The sequence below is a fragment of the Emiliania huxleyi genome (assembly GCF_000372725.1).
Source record: "Emiliania huxleyi CCMP1516 unplaced genomic scaffold EMIHUscaffold_547, whole genome shotgun sequence".
In the NCBI taxonomy this organism is placed as follows: Eukaryota; Haptophyta; order Isochrysidales; family Noelaerhabdaceae; genus Emiliania; species Emiliania huxleyi.
The window spans coordinates 5,104-19,572 of record NW_005197898.1 but is presented as its reverse complement, the minus strand read 5'-3'; the positions used below and the strand labels follow the sequence as shown (position 1 = coordinate 19,572).

The 14,469-nt window shown below is 66.6% G+C and overlaps 3 protein-coding genes across 3 annotated transcripts; 2 read left to right on the top strand and 1 right to left on the bottom strand.

Moving 5' to 3' along the window:
- Nucleotides 1–531: 531 nt before the first annotated feature.
- EMIHUDRAFT_247077 (hypothetical protein) lies at nt 532–1,755 on the top strand (the record flags this gene model as incomplete). Its single annotated transcript, XM_005765619.1, has 1 exon — nt 532–1,755. The coding sequence occupies one exon, from the start codon at nt 532–534 to the stop codon at nt 1,753–1,755; it is 1,224 nt and encodes a 407-aa protein (XP_005765676.1).
- A 1,049-nt stretch (nt 1,756–2,804) lies between these two features.
- On the bottom strand, nt 2,805–5,302 carry EMIHUDRAFT_445882 (hypothetical protein). The gene is made up of 7 exons (XM_005765618.1): nt 5,144–5,302; nt 4,665–4,916; nt 4,136–4,575; nt 3,866–3,940; nt 3,417–3,657; nt 3,279–3,340; nt 2,805–2,987 (listed from the first exon to the last, which is right to left on the bottom strand). Exons 1-7 carry the CDS (start codon nt 5,295–5,297, stop codon nt 2,913–2,915), a joined length of 1,299 nt encoding a protein of 432 aa, XP_005765675.1. The 5' UTR covers nt 5,298–5,302; the 3' UTR covers nt 2,805–2,912.
- Nucleotides 5,303–8,547: 3,245 nt separating this feature from the next.
- On the top strand, nt 8,548–12,246 carry EMIHUDRAFT_470756 (hypothetical protein; the record flags this gene model as incomplete). The annotated part of the gene is made up of 12 exons (XM_005765617.1): nt 8,548–8,613; nt 8,697–8,876; nt 8,971–9,191; nt 9,264–9,532; nt 9,571–9,721; nt 10,017–10,110; nt 10,212–10,271; nt 10,817–10,982; nt 11,050–11,207; nt 11,247–11,370; nt 11,447–11,604; nt 11,872–12,246. The coding sequence occupies exons 1-12, from the start codon at nt 8,584–8,586 to the stop codon at nt 12,244–12,246; spliced, it is 1,986 nt and encodes a 661-aa protein (XP_005765674.1). The 5' UTR covers nt 8,548–8,583.
- Nucleotides 12,247–14,469: the final 2,223 nt, after the last annotated feature.

Sequence of the window (14,469 nt, the reverse complement as noted above, 5' to 3'; positions counted from 1 at the left end):
ACCGACGACCCGCCCAACGAGCAGCTGGAGGGCAACGCGGACGACAACGATGCCTGTGAATGCGAGGGGGAAGACGACGCCTTCCAAGAATACCAGACGAATGAGAAAAAATAAATCCGAATCCGCGAAAATAGGCGCGGTCCTTGGACGAGTTCCGACGAGTCACTTGAGACGATGCCGAGTCAATCTTCTTGCTTTGGACGGTGGCGGTGGCGTGAGTTTCACCAGTGATCGCAGAGCATGGCATTCATCTGGGCGATCATATCATTGTGCGCCTTCGTACCGCCTATGGTTGGAGTTTCGGTATGTGTGCTCGCCAGCCGCCGCGCAGCGACGAGACGAGAGGCTCACAACACCAATTCGCAGGAGTTGCTGTCCCTCAAGGAACGGCTTAGGACTGCCCAGACTGCCGATGACAAAGTGAGGCTGCGTACCACTCTCGGCACAATGTCGTCAGCTTGGGTAATAGCTGTATGGGTGGAGGCATACACGTGCCCAGGCGTACTGGAAAGCGTAGGTTCCTCAGTGCTAATGATGGTCATCGGCGGTATCTTCTCCGTCGTCTACCAGCTGATGTTCCTCCTCGCCTGCCGTCCGCTCGATGCGGTGGGTGTGCGCATGGTCGGGCTCCTTCTAGCGACCAACTTCACCTTCAACGCGATCGCCCCTCTGCCACTCGTTCTGGAGGAGCGTCAGCTGTGGCTGGAGGGCGAGGGCTGCGCGGGGCTCCGCTTCGCCTACGCCTCTTGTCGAGTGGCCTGGCACATTATATTCGCCGCGTCCGCCTTGCTGGCGGTGATGGCTCCCTCGCCGCGCCGCGCCCTCTTAAGGCTTTGGCTGGTGCTGCGTGTGAGCTTCCCGACTCAACTGATGCTGCCGACCAACCACGCCTTCCTCTGGGGCGGGTGGGGCGACTGTGCCCTGACGAGCGATGGCACACCCAACGCATGGTATCTGGCATCCCCCGGCGCGTTCGCATGGTCGTTGACTGGAACTCTCTGCGCACTGCTGCTCACCGAGCGCAACCGCGGGCGCATCTTGCATGCCATATCACGAATAGGGCTCTCGGGGGAGTCGCGGAGACTCGCCGCTGTGGGCACTCTACTTGGGGCATCGCCTTGCTGTCCTGTGGACAGCAGGGTAGATGCGGCGATGGAGATGTTTACCGCTGTGCCCTTCTCCGCGCTGAATCGGGATGTCTTCCAGTCATCGACGCCGACGCAGCAAGAGCAGCCAGCCGCGAAGCGCGTAAAGCTGGGCGAGGTGGACGCATTCGTAAGCCACTGCTGGGGAGACGACGGAAACGACAAGTATGCCGCCCTGTTGGCGTGGGCGAATCAATTCCGAGAGGCACACAGGCGCGAGCCGCTGCTTTGGATAGATAAGTGCTGCATAAATCAGGGGGACATCCAGAGGTCTCTTCGAGGCTTGCCCGTCTATATCTCGGGCTGCAAAAAGCTGCTTGTCTTGGCGGGGCCCGACTACTGCTGCCGACTTTGGTGTGCCCTGGAGCTGTTCTGCTTCTTGACACTAGGTGGGGAGACGGGCGATATCACGGTCCTCAAGCCCCACGTAGCAAACCTCTCGAGACCAGCAATTGGGTTCAAGCTTTCGGACGCAAAGTGCTCGCTGGCCACAGACCGAGACCGCATTCTGTCCACCATTGAAGCCGCTTTCGGCTTTCAAGAGGTGTTCAATAGAGTGGTGTGTGAGCTGATGGCGACGTGTATGGTACAGCGTGAAGAGGTGTGGTAGTGCGGATTTCAAGGAAGTCAATAGAGCTCTCAAACCTCTCATCCACATCCGCTCTCAAGACCCGCGCAGAACAGGTATTGTGACACGGTCACGTGACAAGACAGGGGCACCTAGAGGCTGGTCCTGTATTTTCGGTACTTCCAACACATGAATTCTCGCCACCGGAACTCACCTCTCGTCACGCTCAGGCCGCGGCTGGATCTCGGAAGCTCGCCTGACGGAGGCACGGACGGTCTCGGCTCTCGCCCGTCCCTCCCGGCGCAGCCGCAGCAGTCGCCAGCGCGGAAACGTCGTTCGGATTTTTCCACCGCTGCATCCCCTCGTCCGCGGCGGTGCCCGCCGGCTCGCACGGCCCGCCGCTGATTCGCGTCTCGACTAAAAGATGCCAAGCAAGCCTCGCGCGCGCACCCTCCCTCCCACCCACCCACTCTTTGAGAGACTTTGTACGCACGGACGAGTAATGCAGCCTCCCACTTGTGGCTTATGAGCCCCCGGTGGCAATGTAGATGTACAGGTACAGCCTGCGACGGCACACACGGGATGGCGACGCACGCTAGAGCCAGCGATAAAAAGTTGGCATGCCAAGCACAGGTTATTCCACAAACCGTAGTTTGCCGCCGCCGCAGAGGCGCCGATGGAGGCGCCGCTTCTTCGGGTCCTTGGATCCCTCCGCTTGGAGCTGGCGGCAAACCACGGTTTGTGGCCCATGGGACAAACGATCCTCCTTCTCCTCTTGCTGTGGCTTTGGCATCACCGCCTCCAATTCGGCGCTGGTGATGAATCCATCCCGACTCCCATCCCCGTTTGCATCCATCCGCTCTGCGCGTGCCGTCGCCGTCTTCATAGTGAGCATGCCATCATCTTCCATGAGCATGTTAGCGACATCTGCCACGCTTAGCTCTTGAAGACCGACGGAAGGGTAGTGAACGCATGGCACAGCGCAAGTAGGCCCAAACACACAGTTACGCGAAGCATTGAGGGTCGGATTGCGTCCTGCCAAAGGGGGCGCGGCGGTCGAGCTGCAGCTGCGAGCTGGCCTCAGCTCGTGCTCCGAATTTGGAAATGTTTTACGAAAGCTACCAAGTGCGACACACTAGTCCCTATCTCGTAATCGCGCCAAGAGCGCGGATACACACAGAAACAAACAACAGGCGCGGCTATGAATAGGCGGGAACGTGTCGCTCCGACCATACCGAGGAGCAGCCGCTGGAGGAGTAGGCGGCCTCGTCCGCCTGTTCACAGCTGTAGCCGTGAACACAAGCCGCAGGAATAGCACTTAGCAGCCACAAGCTTCCCCCCCGCCGTTTCTCACACTCGGGCGGGTTTCAGGGGGAGAGGGAGGGGGCGGGGCGCAGTTGACGTCGAATCAACGATTCGGCTGTCTCGCGTGCGTAACAATCGGCCCTATGGAGTGGTGTGCGCGTGCTGCCCCCCTAGTCCTGGTGTGCGCAAACCGCGTGCCCCCGCCCGATGTGAACACGGTCTCCCCTCGGCCCCATATCGCTCCCATATCGCTCACTCACCGCGTCCAAACCAAAGGCGGAGTTCGGGACGGTTACGGCGTACGGGCGAGCAGCGCCTAGCCCTAGGAGCACAGCGCCAAGAGCGTTGGGCCGAATGCCATCCCAAGCGTCGCCCGTGCAGCGGCGGGATGCTGGCGCCACGTCGCTCGGCGCCGGCGGCGGGCGCGGCGTCTCTCCTCGCCCTCGCTGCCGCCCTCGCCTCCGCCGCCGCCCTCGCCTCCGCCTCCGCCTCCGCCTTCGCCGCCTCCTCCTCCGCCTCCGCCTCCGCCGCCACTTCCGCCGCCTCCGCCGCCTGCAGCGCCGTGCGCTCCCACCGCCTCTCCTCCCTCCTCGCCGCTTCCTCGCGCGAGTTTTGGCGGCGGCCGGCCGACCTTGGCGCCTAGACAGCACTCACAATCTCTCCCTCCTCCCTCTCCCTTGCGCGGCCCCTGCCGGCGCCCCGTCCGTGCTTTCACTCTCTGTGTCTCAGTCCCTATGTGGACTGACTATGTGGACTGAGGCCACGTCACCTGTCGCTAGTCGCTTGGGCGTGGAGAGGGGCGCGGCCTTGGAATTAAGGTTGCTTACTTACTACTAACACTACGCGCCCGTCGCGACGAGGCATGTGGAGGCCTACGCGGCCGCACGGCGCAGCAGCAGCAGCCGGCGGCGAGGAGGAGGGCCTGCTTAACAATGCTGGCTAATTGTGCTTCCGGGGTGACTAGATATGGCCGCCCGCGGTGAGGCCGGGGGGGGCACGCTGCCAGCAGCGAGGAAGAGGCGGCTGCAGCAGGAATGTGTGTGTGTGTGTGTGTGTGTGTGTGTGTGTGTGTGTGTGTGTGTGTGGCCATGAGGGCGGCGAGATGGGAGTGAACAACCCACGCTGCAGCAGCGAGGAAGAGGGAGGCGGCGATGCCAATCGGCTGCTGCTCCAGCCACGTCACCGTCTCGTAGTACCCCACGTCCACTCTCACGCCAAACACGTGCTGCAGCGGCGTCCCCGCGTTGATCGGCGGCGCCGTCTCGACGTCGCTGTCGCCGGGCGGGTGCGGCGGGGGCGCCGGGGGTGGCGACGGCGACGGCGATGGCGGCGGCGGCCGCGGCAGTGGGGGTGGCGGCAGCACCAGCGGCGGCGGCAGCGGCAGGACCGGCGGCGGCGGCAGAGGCAGTGGCCAGAGCGCTGGCGGTGAAGGCGGAGAGGGCGGCAGCGGCGGCAGCGGCGGCAGCGGCGGCAGCGGCGCGGTGGTGGCGAAGGCGGCGGCGGCGTCGAGAAAGGCGCCGGCGTGTCCGAGCTCGAAGCACATGAGGCGGAGCGGTCCTGATACGACTCAATACGCAGAGAGCGTTAGTATAGACCTAACACACCAATCAGGCGTGCGTTGTATAGTCTCTCGGCTAGCCTCGTGCCTTTGTGGCCCGGCCGGGGCACGAACTGCTCTACCCAGGGCTTGCAGCAGGGAACCCGCTCTCCCGTCGCCCACACGTCACTCCCGCCCGCTGTGCAGGGCAGCGGCGGCGACGGCGGTGGCGGCGGCGACGGCGGCGCAGGCAGCGCGGGCGGCAGCGCGGGCGGAGCGGGTGGGAGCGGCGACGGAGGCGGCATCGGGAGACACGCGGAGCGGCATACGACAACGAGCGAGTAGAGGGCATACACGGGATCTGCGGAGGGCCGTGCTGGGCGTCGGCGGAGAGGGCGAGATGAAGGCGGCGGATGAGTGAGCGGCGGGTGGCAGGGGCAGTGGCGGCAGTGGCGGCGGCGGGCGGTGGTTAAGGCAGCGAGCCGACTGGTGGCAGTGGCGGGTCACGGCCTGCTGGTGGGATCGGCGTGCGGCGGCAGCTTCGCAGAGAGAGCAGATGGAGCACAGCGCGGGGCTCTGGTGGCTCACCGGTCGGGTCACGCTCTTCGAGGCAGGAGTTCTCACAGCAGTCGCCGCTGTTGCCCGTGCCGTGCCGGTCGCGGCCCGGAGCGGTGCACGGCGGCGAGGGCGAGGGCGGCAGCGCCGGGACGACTTGCTGCCGCCAGAAGTCGACCGCGGACATCCTCGGGAGACGTTTTTGCCGCCGTTCACAGCCTTCTTATTGAGGAAATACCTTTCGCGTGCAGATTACTACGGCGGGTCACAATTGCCTTGGCCCTTGCAGATTACTACACACCACACAATCCGCCTTGCAGATTACTACACATCCACCTTGCAGATTACTAGCATGGAGGACGGGCCACACGCACACACACGCTGCACACGATTGGCTAAAAATCTCTCTCTCTCGCACGATTGGCTTGGGAGCCGACACCAGCGCAGGCACACTGTCACCGGCCGTAGCACCGGGTCCGGACTGCTGGACACACAGCACACAGATCACAGGACAGCTCACGAGGTGGCGCTATGTAGTGGGGGGTTCTCAGGGACTCACGCGGGAGAGGAAGGTGCAGCACAGGGACGGGGACACAGAACTCACGAACTGACATCCCGCTTTGCCTGCTCCTCGCCGTCCGGCCCCGTCCCCCGACCGCTGCACCGTCGCTCACCGCCGAGCAGCATGAGCGCGGCATCCCTCTGCCTGCAATCATGTTCGTGCACGCCACGATGGGTATGCCAACCACAACTTGCAACGGAGGCCGCCCTCACCGAGCAGTCAGATGCATCGAGTGTCGCCGCTTGTGGCCCCATTGCATCGTCTGCGACGCCCTTCTGGATAGGGACACACGTGTGGGTCCGTGGATTTGGCTAGGGATGGCTGCTGCGCAACATGATCAGTTCGAAGGCACCGGGGGGCCCAACGGCTCCGCGGGCGACGCTCGCCCAGTCCTTCTTGTTGCTCTTGACCTCGCCGCCGCCGCCGCCGCGGCCGCGGCCGCCGCGCCCGCGCCGCCCGCGGCTTGTGCCCAGCCTGACCGCGCTCGGCATGCGCTCGTAGATAGTGTCCTTGAAGGCGGAGTGGAGGAGCGCCTCGAAGTTGACGCACGGCGCGTAGCGGCAGCGAGCGGCGGTCTTGCACGGGATGGCGGTCTGGTTGAAGGCCGGGCAGAAGCCGATCCCGTCGCGCACCGCCATCGCCTTGGCCTTGCCCGCCGCGCGCGCGACCTCGACCTTGTTGTCGACGATGAGGCTCTCGAAGGTCTTCTTCTTGGCGACGTTCGCCGCTGCGGCGCGCCTCTCCTTGAGCGCCTGCGCGCCGCACTGCGCGTCGTGGATGATGTCGGCGCTCGTCGTCGCAAAGGCGCGGCACGATGGGCAAAGCTTGTTCCCGAGCACCTTCACACTCCCGACGTCGAGGCGGAGGGGTCCGCCGACATCGCCGCTCGCGTAGACGTTGGGCAGGACAGGGAGGTTGCAGACGAGGTTCTCGTTCTTCACCTTGAAGAGGATCGAGCCGTCCTTCTCGTCCGACTTCGTGCCGAGGAAGGAGTGGTATCCCTCCTGGATGGAGACCACGTTGCCGAAGTGCTTCTCAAAGAGGGGGGCGAAGTGCTCGATCTGTGCCGCGGTGTTGATGGCGCCGCGCGTGCGTATGGCGAGGAGGCCGTCGGCGTCCATGGTCGCCTGGGTCTCGCGCGCCTCCGCCTGCTTGCCCCACACGGTGGCGTCGAGAGCGGCGAAGGTGATGGTGATGTTGTCTGGCGCTGGGAGCTGTAGGACGCCACCGCCGGCGTACTGCTCGAGGAAGGCGCGTGCCTCGCTCTCGCCGCTGAAGGCGACGCAGATGGCGCGCGACGTGCCGATGACGGGCACGCTGATCGCGCTCGCCGGCTGCGCCTCGCAGCCTGGCGTCTTCCTCAGAAGCTGTCGAATCTCGGTGACGAGCGCCGTCGTGTTCTGGATGTCCGGGATGTGCGAGCCGTCGCGCGCCGCGAGCGCGACGTGCAGCAGGCGCTTCGTGCCGCGGTCGGTGCCGGCGGCCGCCGCAGCGGCCATCTGTGCGGCGTCCACCATAATGGTGTCGCCTTCTTTGGCGTCGTCGTCGTTGACGCGCGCGCTCGCGAGCTCGCCGTCGAGGCGGCGCTTCACGCCGAGTCTCTGGCCATCATCGGCCTCTTGCGCGCCGTCGCGGCCGCGCGCCGCGCCCTCGGCAGCGGCAGCGTTGAGCGCCGGCGGCGGCAGGCCGGCCGAAGCGAACGCCATTCAAGTGAAGCGCCGTTGTGAGAGAGTGCTTTCGTGTGGTAGTTGGGGTAGCGCAAAGCGAATTCTTTCCGCCGCGCCCGATTGTCGGGCGCCGGAACTCGTTGCGAGGGTCAGCAGCTCGGGGCTGGGGTCGTCGCGAGTCCGCTAGGTCGCGCTGCTATTCCAGCTGTGCTATTCGCGCTGCTATTCCAGCTGTGCTATTCGCGCTAGTCGCTGCTCACGATTGAGTATGCAAGTCGACGTCAACTTTGCTCCGCCGAGCTTCCCGTCGTCCACACAGCCAATCGCGCTGAGCCGCGTCCACTCCGTCACTCGCGCCTCTGTTGCGATGGGCGAGGCGGACGTCGCGAGAGTGGTGCAGCAGGTGGAGGAGCTATTGGTATCCGGCTTCGAGCGCGGCGTGCCGGCTCTGCAGCGCGAGGCGCACCAGGCGGACGGCTTCCTTCCCATCGCCTCCCTCCTCCACTACTCTCCTCTCGGCCCCGCGGTGTGGCCCTTCGGGGGTGTCGGCGTCGTGGCCGACTGCCTGCGCGCTCGCGGCTCGATGGTGGTCGAGCTGTCGGGCGACGGCTCCGCGGTCCGCAAGATGCCGCTCCGAGTGCAGCTGCGCAACCAGCTCGAGTGCCTCCCTTCTCCTCCAGCCACCGCCGACGGGCAGCGACTCTCCACACATCGCCGTCGCTGTGGGCAGGTTCCTCTTTTCGGACAACAATTACCACCGCGACCTGCACCTGCAGCTGCTGCAGGACGAGGAGGGGTACGCGCCCCTCGACCAGGTGTGCCGGCGTGTGGGAAGTGTCTAGGAAGTGTCTAGGAAGTGTCTGGGCACCTCGACCAGGTGTGCCGGCGTGTGGGTGGGTGCTAGGTGGGTGGGTGCCCATTCAAGCCGGCGGCCGGTGAGTTGCACTCGTGAGTTGAATCTGATCTCACGGACGGCGGAGTCGCGGTTAGGTGGTTCGGTCGTACGCGCAGCTCTCGCAGCTCGTCGACGCCGCGCGCGGGCCGGCGGCGCGCCGGGCGGCGCTCGTGCGCGAGGCGGCCTGTTGTCCTGCAGAGGAGGTGCAGCTGCAGCCGGTAGAGTTGACGAGCTGCTCTGGCCTCGTCAGGCCGTCTCGTCGTCGGCGGAGCTGGTGCTGCAGGGCGAGGAGGAGGGGGGGAGGCACGACGGCGGCGGCAAGGCACCTATCGGAGGGCTGCTTCGCCGCATGACGCTGCTCGAGAAGATCTGCACGCAGGTGTTGCGGCGCCTGACGCTGCGGAAGCGAGTGCTGCATTGACCGGTCGGACGATCTCGCCTGAGGCTCTCTTGCTCGAGCAGGTCGAGTGGTACCTGACGCGGCGCGACGTGGCGGGAGACGGCTTCCTGATGGAGCAGCTGAGCGACCCGGACGGCTGGGTCCCCATCTCTACGCTCTGCGCCTTCCCGCGGATGCGCAAGCTGTGCCACCCGCAGCTGGCGGCGGTGGCACACGTGCTGTCGCACTCGCCGCGGCTGCAGGCGCCCGCACCGCCTCTCGCGATCTCGGGACGGTCTCGGCTCAGCGTCCCTCTCCTCCCGGCGCCGAGATAAGTCCCTCTCCTCCCGTGCGCAGGTGTCCGACGATAAGTCGAGTGTGCGCGCCTCGCGACAGCCCGCCCGCTCCCCTGCGCGCGCGCTGCCGCCTGCGGTGGCGGCGGCGGCGCGCGCGGCAGTGGTTGCGGCGGTGACGAAGCTGCTCGGAGACGCGAGCCTGACCCTCGACGCCGAGGTCCGTCGCCGCGTGCGCGCCGCGTCTGCGCCGGGCGCACTCGAGGGTGGCGGGTGCGGCGCCAGGATTCCGGGGGGAGGAGGTGTGTGCGATGCCCACGGGAGCCTTCTTGGAGCCGTCTTGGAGCCTTCCTGTAGGATCCGGGTGGAGGAGCTGTGTGCGATGCCGCAGCTGCAGCCACTCGCGGGGATCGCGCGCCACGAGGCGGTCGCCGCCGCGCGCCACGAGCCGCTCGCCAACTTGTCTCCGCAGCAGCTGGTCGCGCTGCTGCCCCGGCCGGGCGAGTCGCCCCTCGTCTCCCTCTCGGCGGACGGCCTCTTCCTCGAGCGGCTAACTCCGTCGCCCGAGGCGAGGGGACTCGTGCCTCCACAGCCCGCGGGCGCCTCGCCGCCCGACGTGAGGAGGTGTGAAGAGCGTCTCATTCACACCCGCTGCCGTGAACAGGCGCCTCGCCGCCCGACGTGAGCCTGATGACGTTCAACCTGCTGGCCGACATGCTGACGTACTGCGAGGCGTTCCCGCACGCCGAAGAGCGGCACCTCGCTTGGCCGCACCGGCTGGAGCTGCAGATCGCAGAGATCGAGCTGCACGCGCCGTCCATCCTCTGCCTGCAAGAGCTGCAGGGCACGCCTCCCGGGGCGGAGGGGCAGGAGGAGCGCAACCGCTGGGCTGGACGAACCTCCGCCACTCTCGGCTGATCTCGGCTGATCTCGGCTGATCTCGGCTGATCTCGCGTAGGAGCGCAACCACTTCGCGGCGGTGGACGCGGCGCTGCGCAGCCGCGGCTACGACGGAAAGTACGCGCGCAAGACGCGGGATGGGCACCCGTGCAAGAGCAGGTCGGCAGCGGCTTGGGGCAGAGAAGAGCCTTCTCGGACCCTTCCCCGCAGGTCTGCGTGGCCTGCCGTGCAGATCGGCAACGCGGTCTACTGGCGGCGGTCCGAGTTTGAGCTTCTCGAGCACGTGACAGTGCCAATCAACAAGGTGTGCTCTAGCATGTGCAGTGATGTCACATCATGTGTCATGTGCACTGAGCACGTGCCGGTCGAGCAAGGCGCTCTAGCAGATGCAACTGTTTCAACCAGGTGCTCGTCGCCGCGTGCGCCGACGAGCAGTCGCGGCAGCACTTCGGGCGGGGCGCGCAGGTGGCGGTGGTGGTGGCGTTGCGCCACCGCCGTCGCGGGCTGCCGCTCGTCGCTCTGTGCACGCATTTGGGCTGCCCCTGCACCGCGCTTCGACGCAGATCTCGGCTCATCTCGGCTCATCTCGGGGCATCTCGCGGAGTCTAGGCTGCACCTTCACCGAGCCGTGGACGCAGATCGCGCAGGCGCACGCACCCCCGTCTCCGCGGCGTGCGAGCTAGTTCAAACATAAAATGTACAACATATCATCCATCAGGCGCACGCCGCCTTCTCCGCGGCGTGCGAGCTCGCGGCGAGACACGGCGGCTGCGGCGTGGTGGCAGGCTGCGACCTAAATTCGATCCCCGGCTCGGGCGTGCACCGCCTACTCACCTCCGGCTCGCTGCCGCACTCGCACCCGCACATGGCCGCCGTCGCGGCGCATTCCGCCGCCCTGCCCCTGGGGACGGCGCCTCTTCACAGGCGCACGGCTGTGAACAGGCCATCGTCGCGGAGCACAGAGACGAGAGGTGTGAACAGCGTCTCTTCACACCCACGGCTGTGAACAGGCCATCGTCGCGGAGCACGTCGCTTTCCCGTCGCTCGGCCCTCCGCCTCCCTCCGATTCTGCCTGCAGCAGCGAGAGAGCCGTCACGCTGCCCCGCGCCTTCACCTCCGCCTACGCCGCCGTGCTCGGGGACGAGCCTCTCTTCACAAACTTCACCGGCCCGCAGCGTTGCCGGCTCGCCCGCACGCGCAGAGCCAAGCAGAGCCGACTCGCCGCCTCTTGTTGCGCCCTCAGGCCCGCCGTGTCAGTTCGTCGGCACGCTCGACTACGTGCTCTGCTCGTCCCACTTCGCGCCCGCCCGCGTGCTGCAGCTCCCCTCCGAGGACACCGTCCGCCTCGGCCGCTTCCTCCCCTCGGAGCGCCTCGCCACTCCCCCTCCCAAGGCGGCACCGGTGCAGAGAGCCTCACTTCACGCGTGCTGCCGTGAACAGGAGCGCTTCCCCTCGGACCACCTCCCTCTCCTCGCGCACCTGAACTTCGCGCAGGGAGCGCCGGCGGGGGCCGCTTCCGCCGCCGACGTCGCCTCGCCGCGCTCCGCGACGGCGGCGATGCTTGGTGGGCGGCGGGACGCGCTGAGGCGCCAGCAAAGTCTTCAGCCGTGAGTCGGTCAGCCATCACTCCTCCTCACTAGGCGAGCGGCTCACGCTGAGCACGCAGCTCGAGCGCCGGTCCGTCGAGGCGCCCGGGGACAAGTCTCTCAAGCCCTCAACTATGCGACTCCGCTCACTGTCAACTGTGCACCTGCAGGCGCCCGAGGACTACCGCTCCTCGGCCTCGCTCGTGCGGCAGGTAACTATTAGCTACAGCAACTACTGAACTATGAATTAATCAATCAAGCGCTCCTCGGCCTCGCTCGTGCGGCAGACAGCGCCTAATTGGATAATTATCATTAATCACCGCTCCTCGGCCTCGCTCGTGCGGCAGCGCCTAATTGGATAATATATCATTAATCACCGCTCCTCGGCCTCGCTCGTGCGGCAGACAGCGCCTCCGTCGGCAGCACCGCTCCTTCACGAGCAAGCACCCGCCACCCCCTCCCCCCCCCTCTTGCGTCAGGCCTCCTTCCACAAGCCGATCGCCGCGCTGCCCCACGGCTTCTCGGAGCGGACCGACGTCACCAGCGAGTCCTCCGCACGCTCGACTCCGGAGGGGTCGCCCAACCTGCGCGCGGCGGCGGCGCGCCAGCTGATGCCGCCTCCGGGCGCGGTCTCGCCAAAGCGAAAGGCGGCGGGGAGCGACGTCGACCGGCCACGCAGCGCGGGGTCCGACGCAAGCGACGGCAGCGTCGGCAGCGCGGGAGGCAACGCGCGGCGGCAGCGGCGGCAGCGAGGGGACGGCGGCATCCCGCTCGGAACAAAGGGCGCGGGCGGCGGCCGCAAGGGAGGCGGGCGAGGCGGCGGGCGGGGAGGAGGGAGTGGCCGCGGCCGCTGAGCGGTCTTCTGTGGGGCTGGGAAGCGGGGCGGCGTCGGATTATAGGCAATAGGGGGTGTTCCCGCAGTGATATATCCCCGTATACAGAGAGCAATGGCCAATGCTAGCAGAATATGACGGTGCGGGCCTGACTTTTTTTCTGTTACCTTCGTTTTATTAAAATGAGACGCAGTACCTCGCAAGCACACCCGTAGTCACAGGTGGCCATATCTCTCTGCATACTCTACTGCATATGCGTGTCACGAAACACACACGCAAAAGACGCATGACACGCGGGGCGCACACTCAATAATAGTCGTGCCGCGGCCGCTGCACGCGCCGCTTGTTTGGATGACCCGGCGGCAGCTGCGCATCGAAATGACGCTCCGCCTCGAGCACGCGTCGCTGGCACTCGGCATATTCGAGCCCCTCAGCCTCAGCGGCCGCTTCCGTCTCGGCCAGTAGCGCCTGCAGACGATTGGCGGTACAGCGGCCGCACTGCTCACGCCCACAGCCCGCCGCAACTTGCTCTGCCCAAGAACGGTAGCGCTGGCCGTCGGGTAGCTCTGGAAGCCAGCAGACCCAGCGTGTCGCGTCGAGGCGGGTGGTGTCTTTGCGCTGAAACGGGATCCGGCCGGCGCGCTTGCGCGCCTCACATGGCGGGCACAAGCCCGCGTCGGCGTGCGCTGGGCATAGCCGCGCAGTGCATTTGCTGTCCTCGCGCTCGTCCCCGTCCCAGGCCCAGATGCCACGGCACTCTCCGGAGCAGGCATTGCAGGACTGAACACTGCAGCGGTCTCGACGCTCCGACTCGAGACGCCCGTCCACCCCGAACTGCCACTCGTCCACCTCGCCGCACTGCTGGCTCGATCGCGCGCGCTGGGCGCACCCACGGAGGCCTGATGGGCCCGTCGTCGACAGGCAGCGACGCTCAAGATCGGCTCCGCATACGTCCATGAATCTGCGGTCGCACACGGGCTTGTGCGCAGCGAAGCAGAAGGAGCAGAACTGCTCGCCGCAGAGGCCACACGGGCGGCGCTCCGGACGGCAAGCGGGGCAGAGGTCGGCGCGTGCATCGCACACGCATGCGATCAAGTGCTCGGTCGTGTGAGGACTGCCGCGCAGCGTCTGCACAGAGGTTGGCACGAGCGATCGCGAGATGCGCCTCCCTGGGTCCCGGAAAAGGGCCTTGCACGTGCCAGCCGACGCGGGAGATAATCTCTCGAACGCCCTTGCGATCTCACTGCCATCACCTTGGCCTCTCACCATGCGCAGAATCTCTCGTCGACCCTCATCAACCTCCAACTCATCCGCAGCCTTGAGTTCCTCCACGGCGGCAGCGTCCTCGAGTGGCCCAACACACTCGCACCAGCCGCACGCTTGTTTTGTCGCGATGGTATCCATGACAGGAGCGACATTTGCCGCCACCCCGCCGCGCACAGCACGGACTGCGGCATTGCGATCTGTCATCACTGCTGCCCGTAAGTCTGCTGCATCGCTGAGCGTGGACGGCACGCGAAGCCGCCTCGGCTGCAGCGGCAGCGTCGCTCTTCAATTCCGCGACAGCGCTTTCCTCCTCCCGCTTGACGCACTGGTAGGCAAGCAGCGCGAGTGGCGGCACGCGGCCGCCGTCGGCGGCGGCCATAAAGGCGTACACAAGGGGCGGCGTCAACGGAACCTCCGTTGCTCCTTTTTAGTTTATATTTCGGTATATTCTTTTTAGTTTATTGGGATACCCATCACTGAGCCGACGATGCTACGGGTAGCCCCAGGGTGGCGCCCACCCCCATACCCTCGGGCACTTGCCTGCGCCCTCGCGCGCTAGCCCACGCCCTGCCCCACAAGATCTCACTCCATCCCGGCCTGCGGCATACCTCGGCACCCCCTTGCACGGAATTTCAAAACGCCCAGGTACCCTGCTCAGACCGGCGAAGCGCCACACAGTGCCACGCAGTGCCGCACAGTGCGGCGTGCGCGCGGGCGTGCGCGGGCGTGCGCGGGCGTGCGCGGGCGTGCGCGGGCGTGCGCGGGCGTGCGCGGGCGTGCGCGGGCGTGCGCGGGCGTGCGCGGGCGTGCGCGGGCGTGCGCGGGCGTGCGCGGGCGTGCGCGGGCGTGCGCGGGCGTGCGCGGGCGTGCGCGGGCGTGCGCGGGCGTGCGCGGGCGTGCGCGGGCGTCCGCGGGCGTCCGCGGGCGTGCGCGGAGGACGCCCGCGGGCGTGCGCGGAGGACGCCCGCCGGCGTGCGC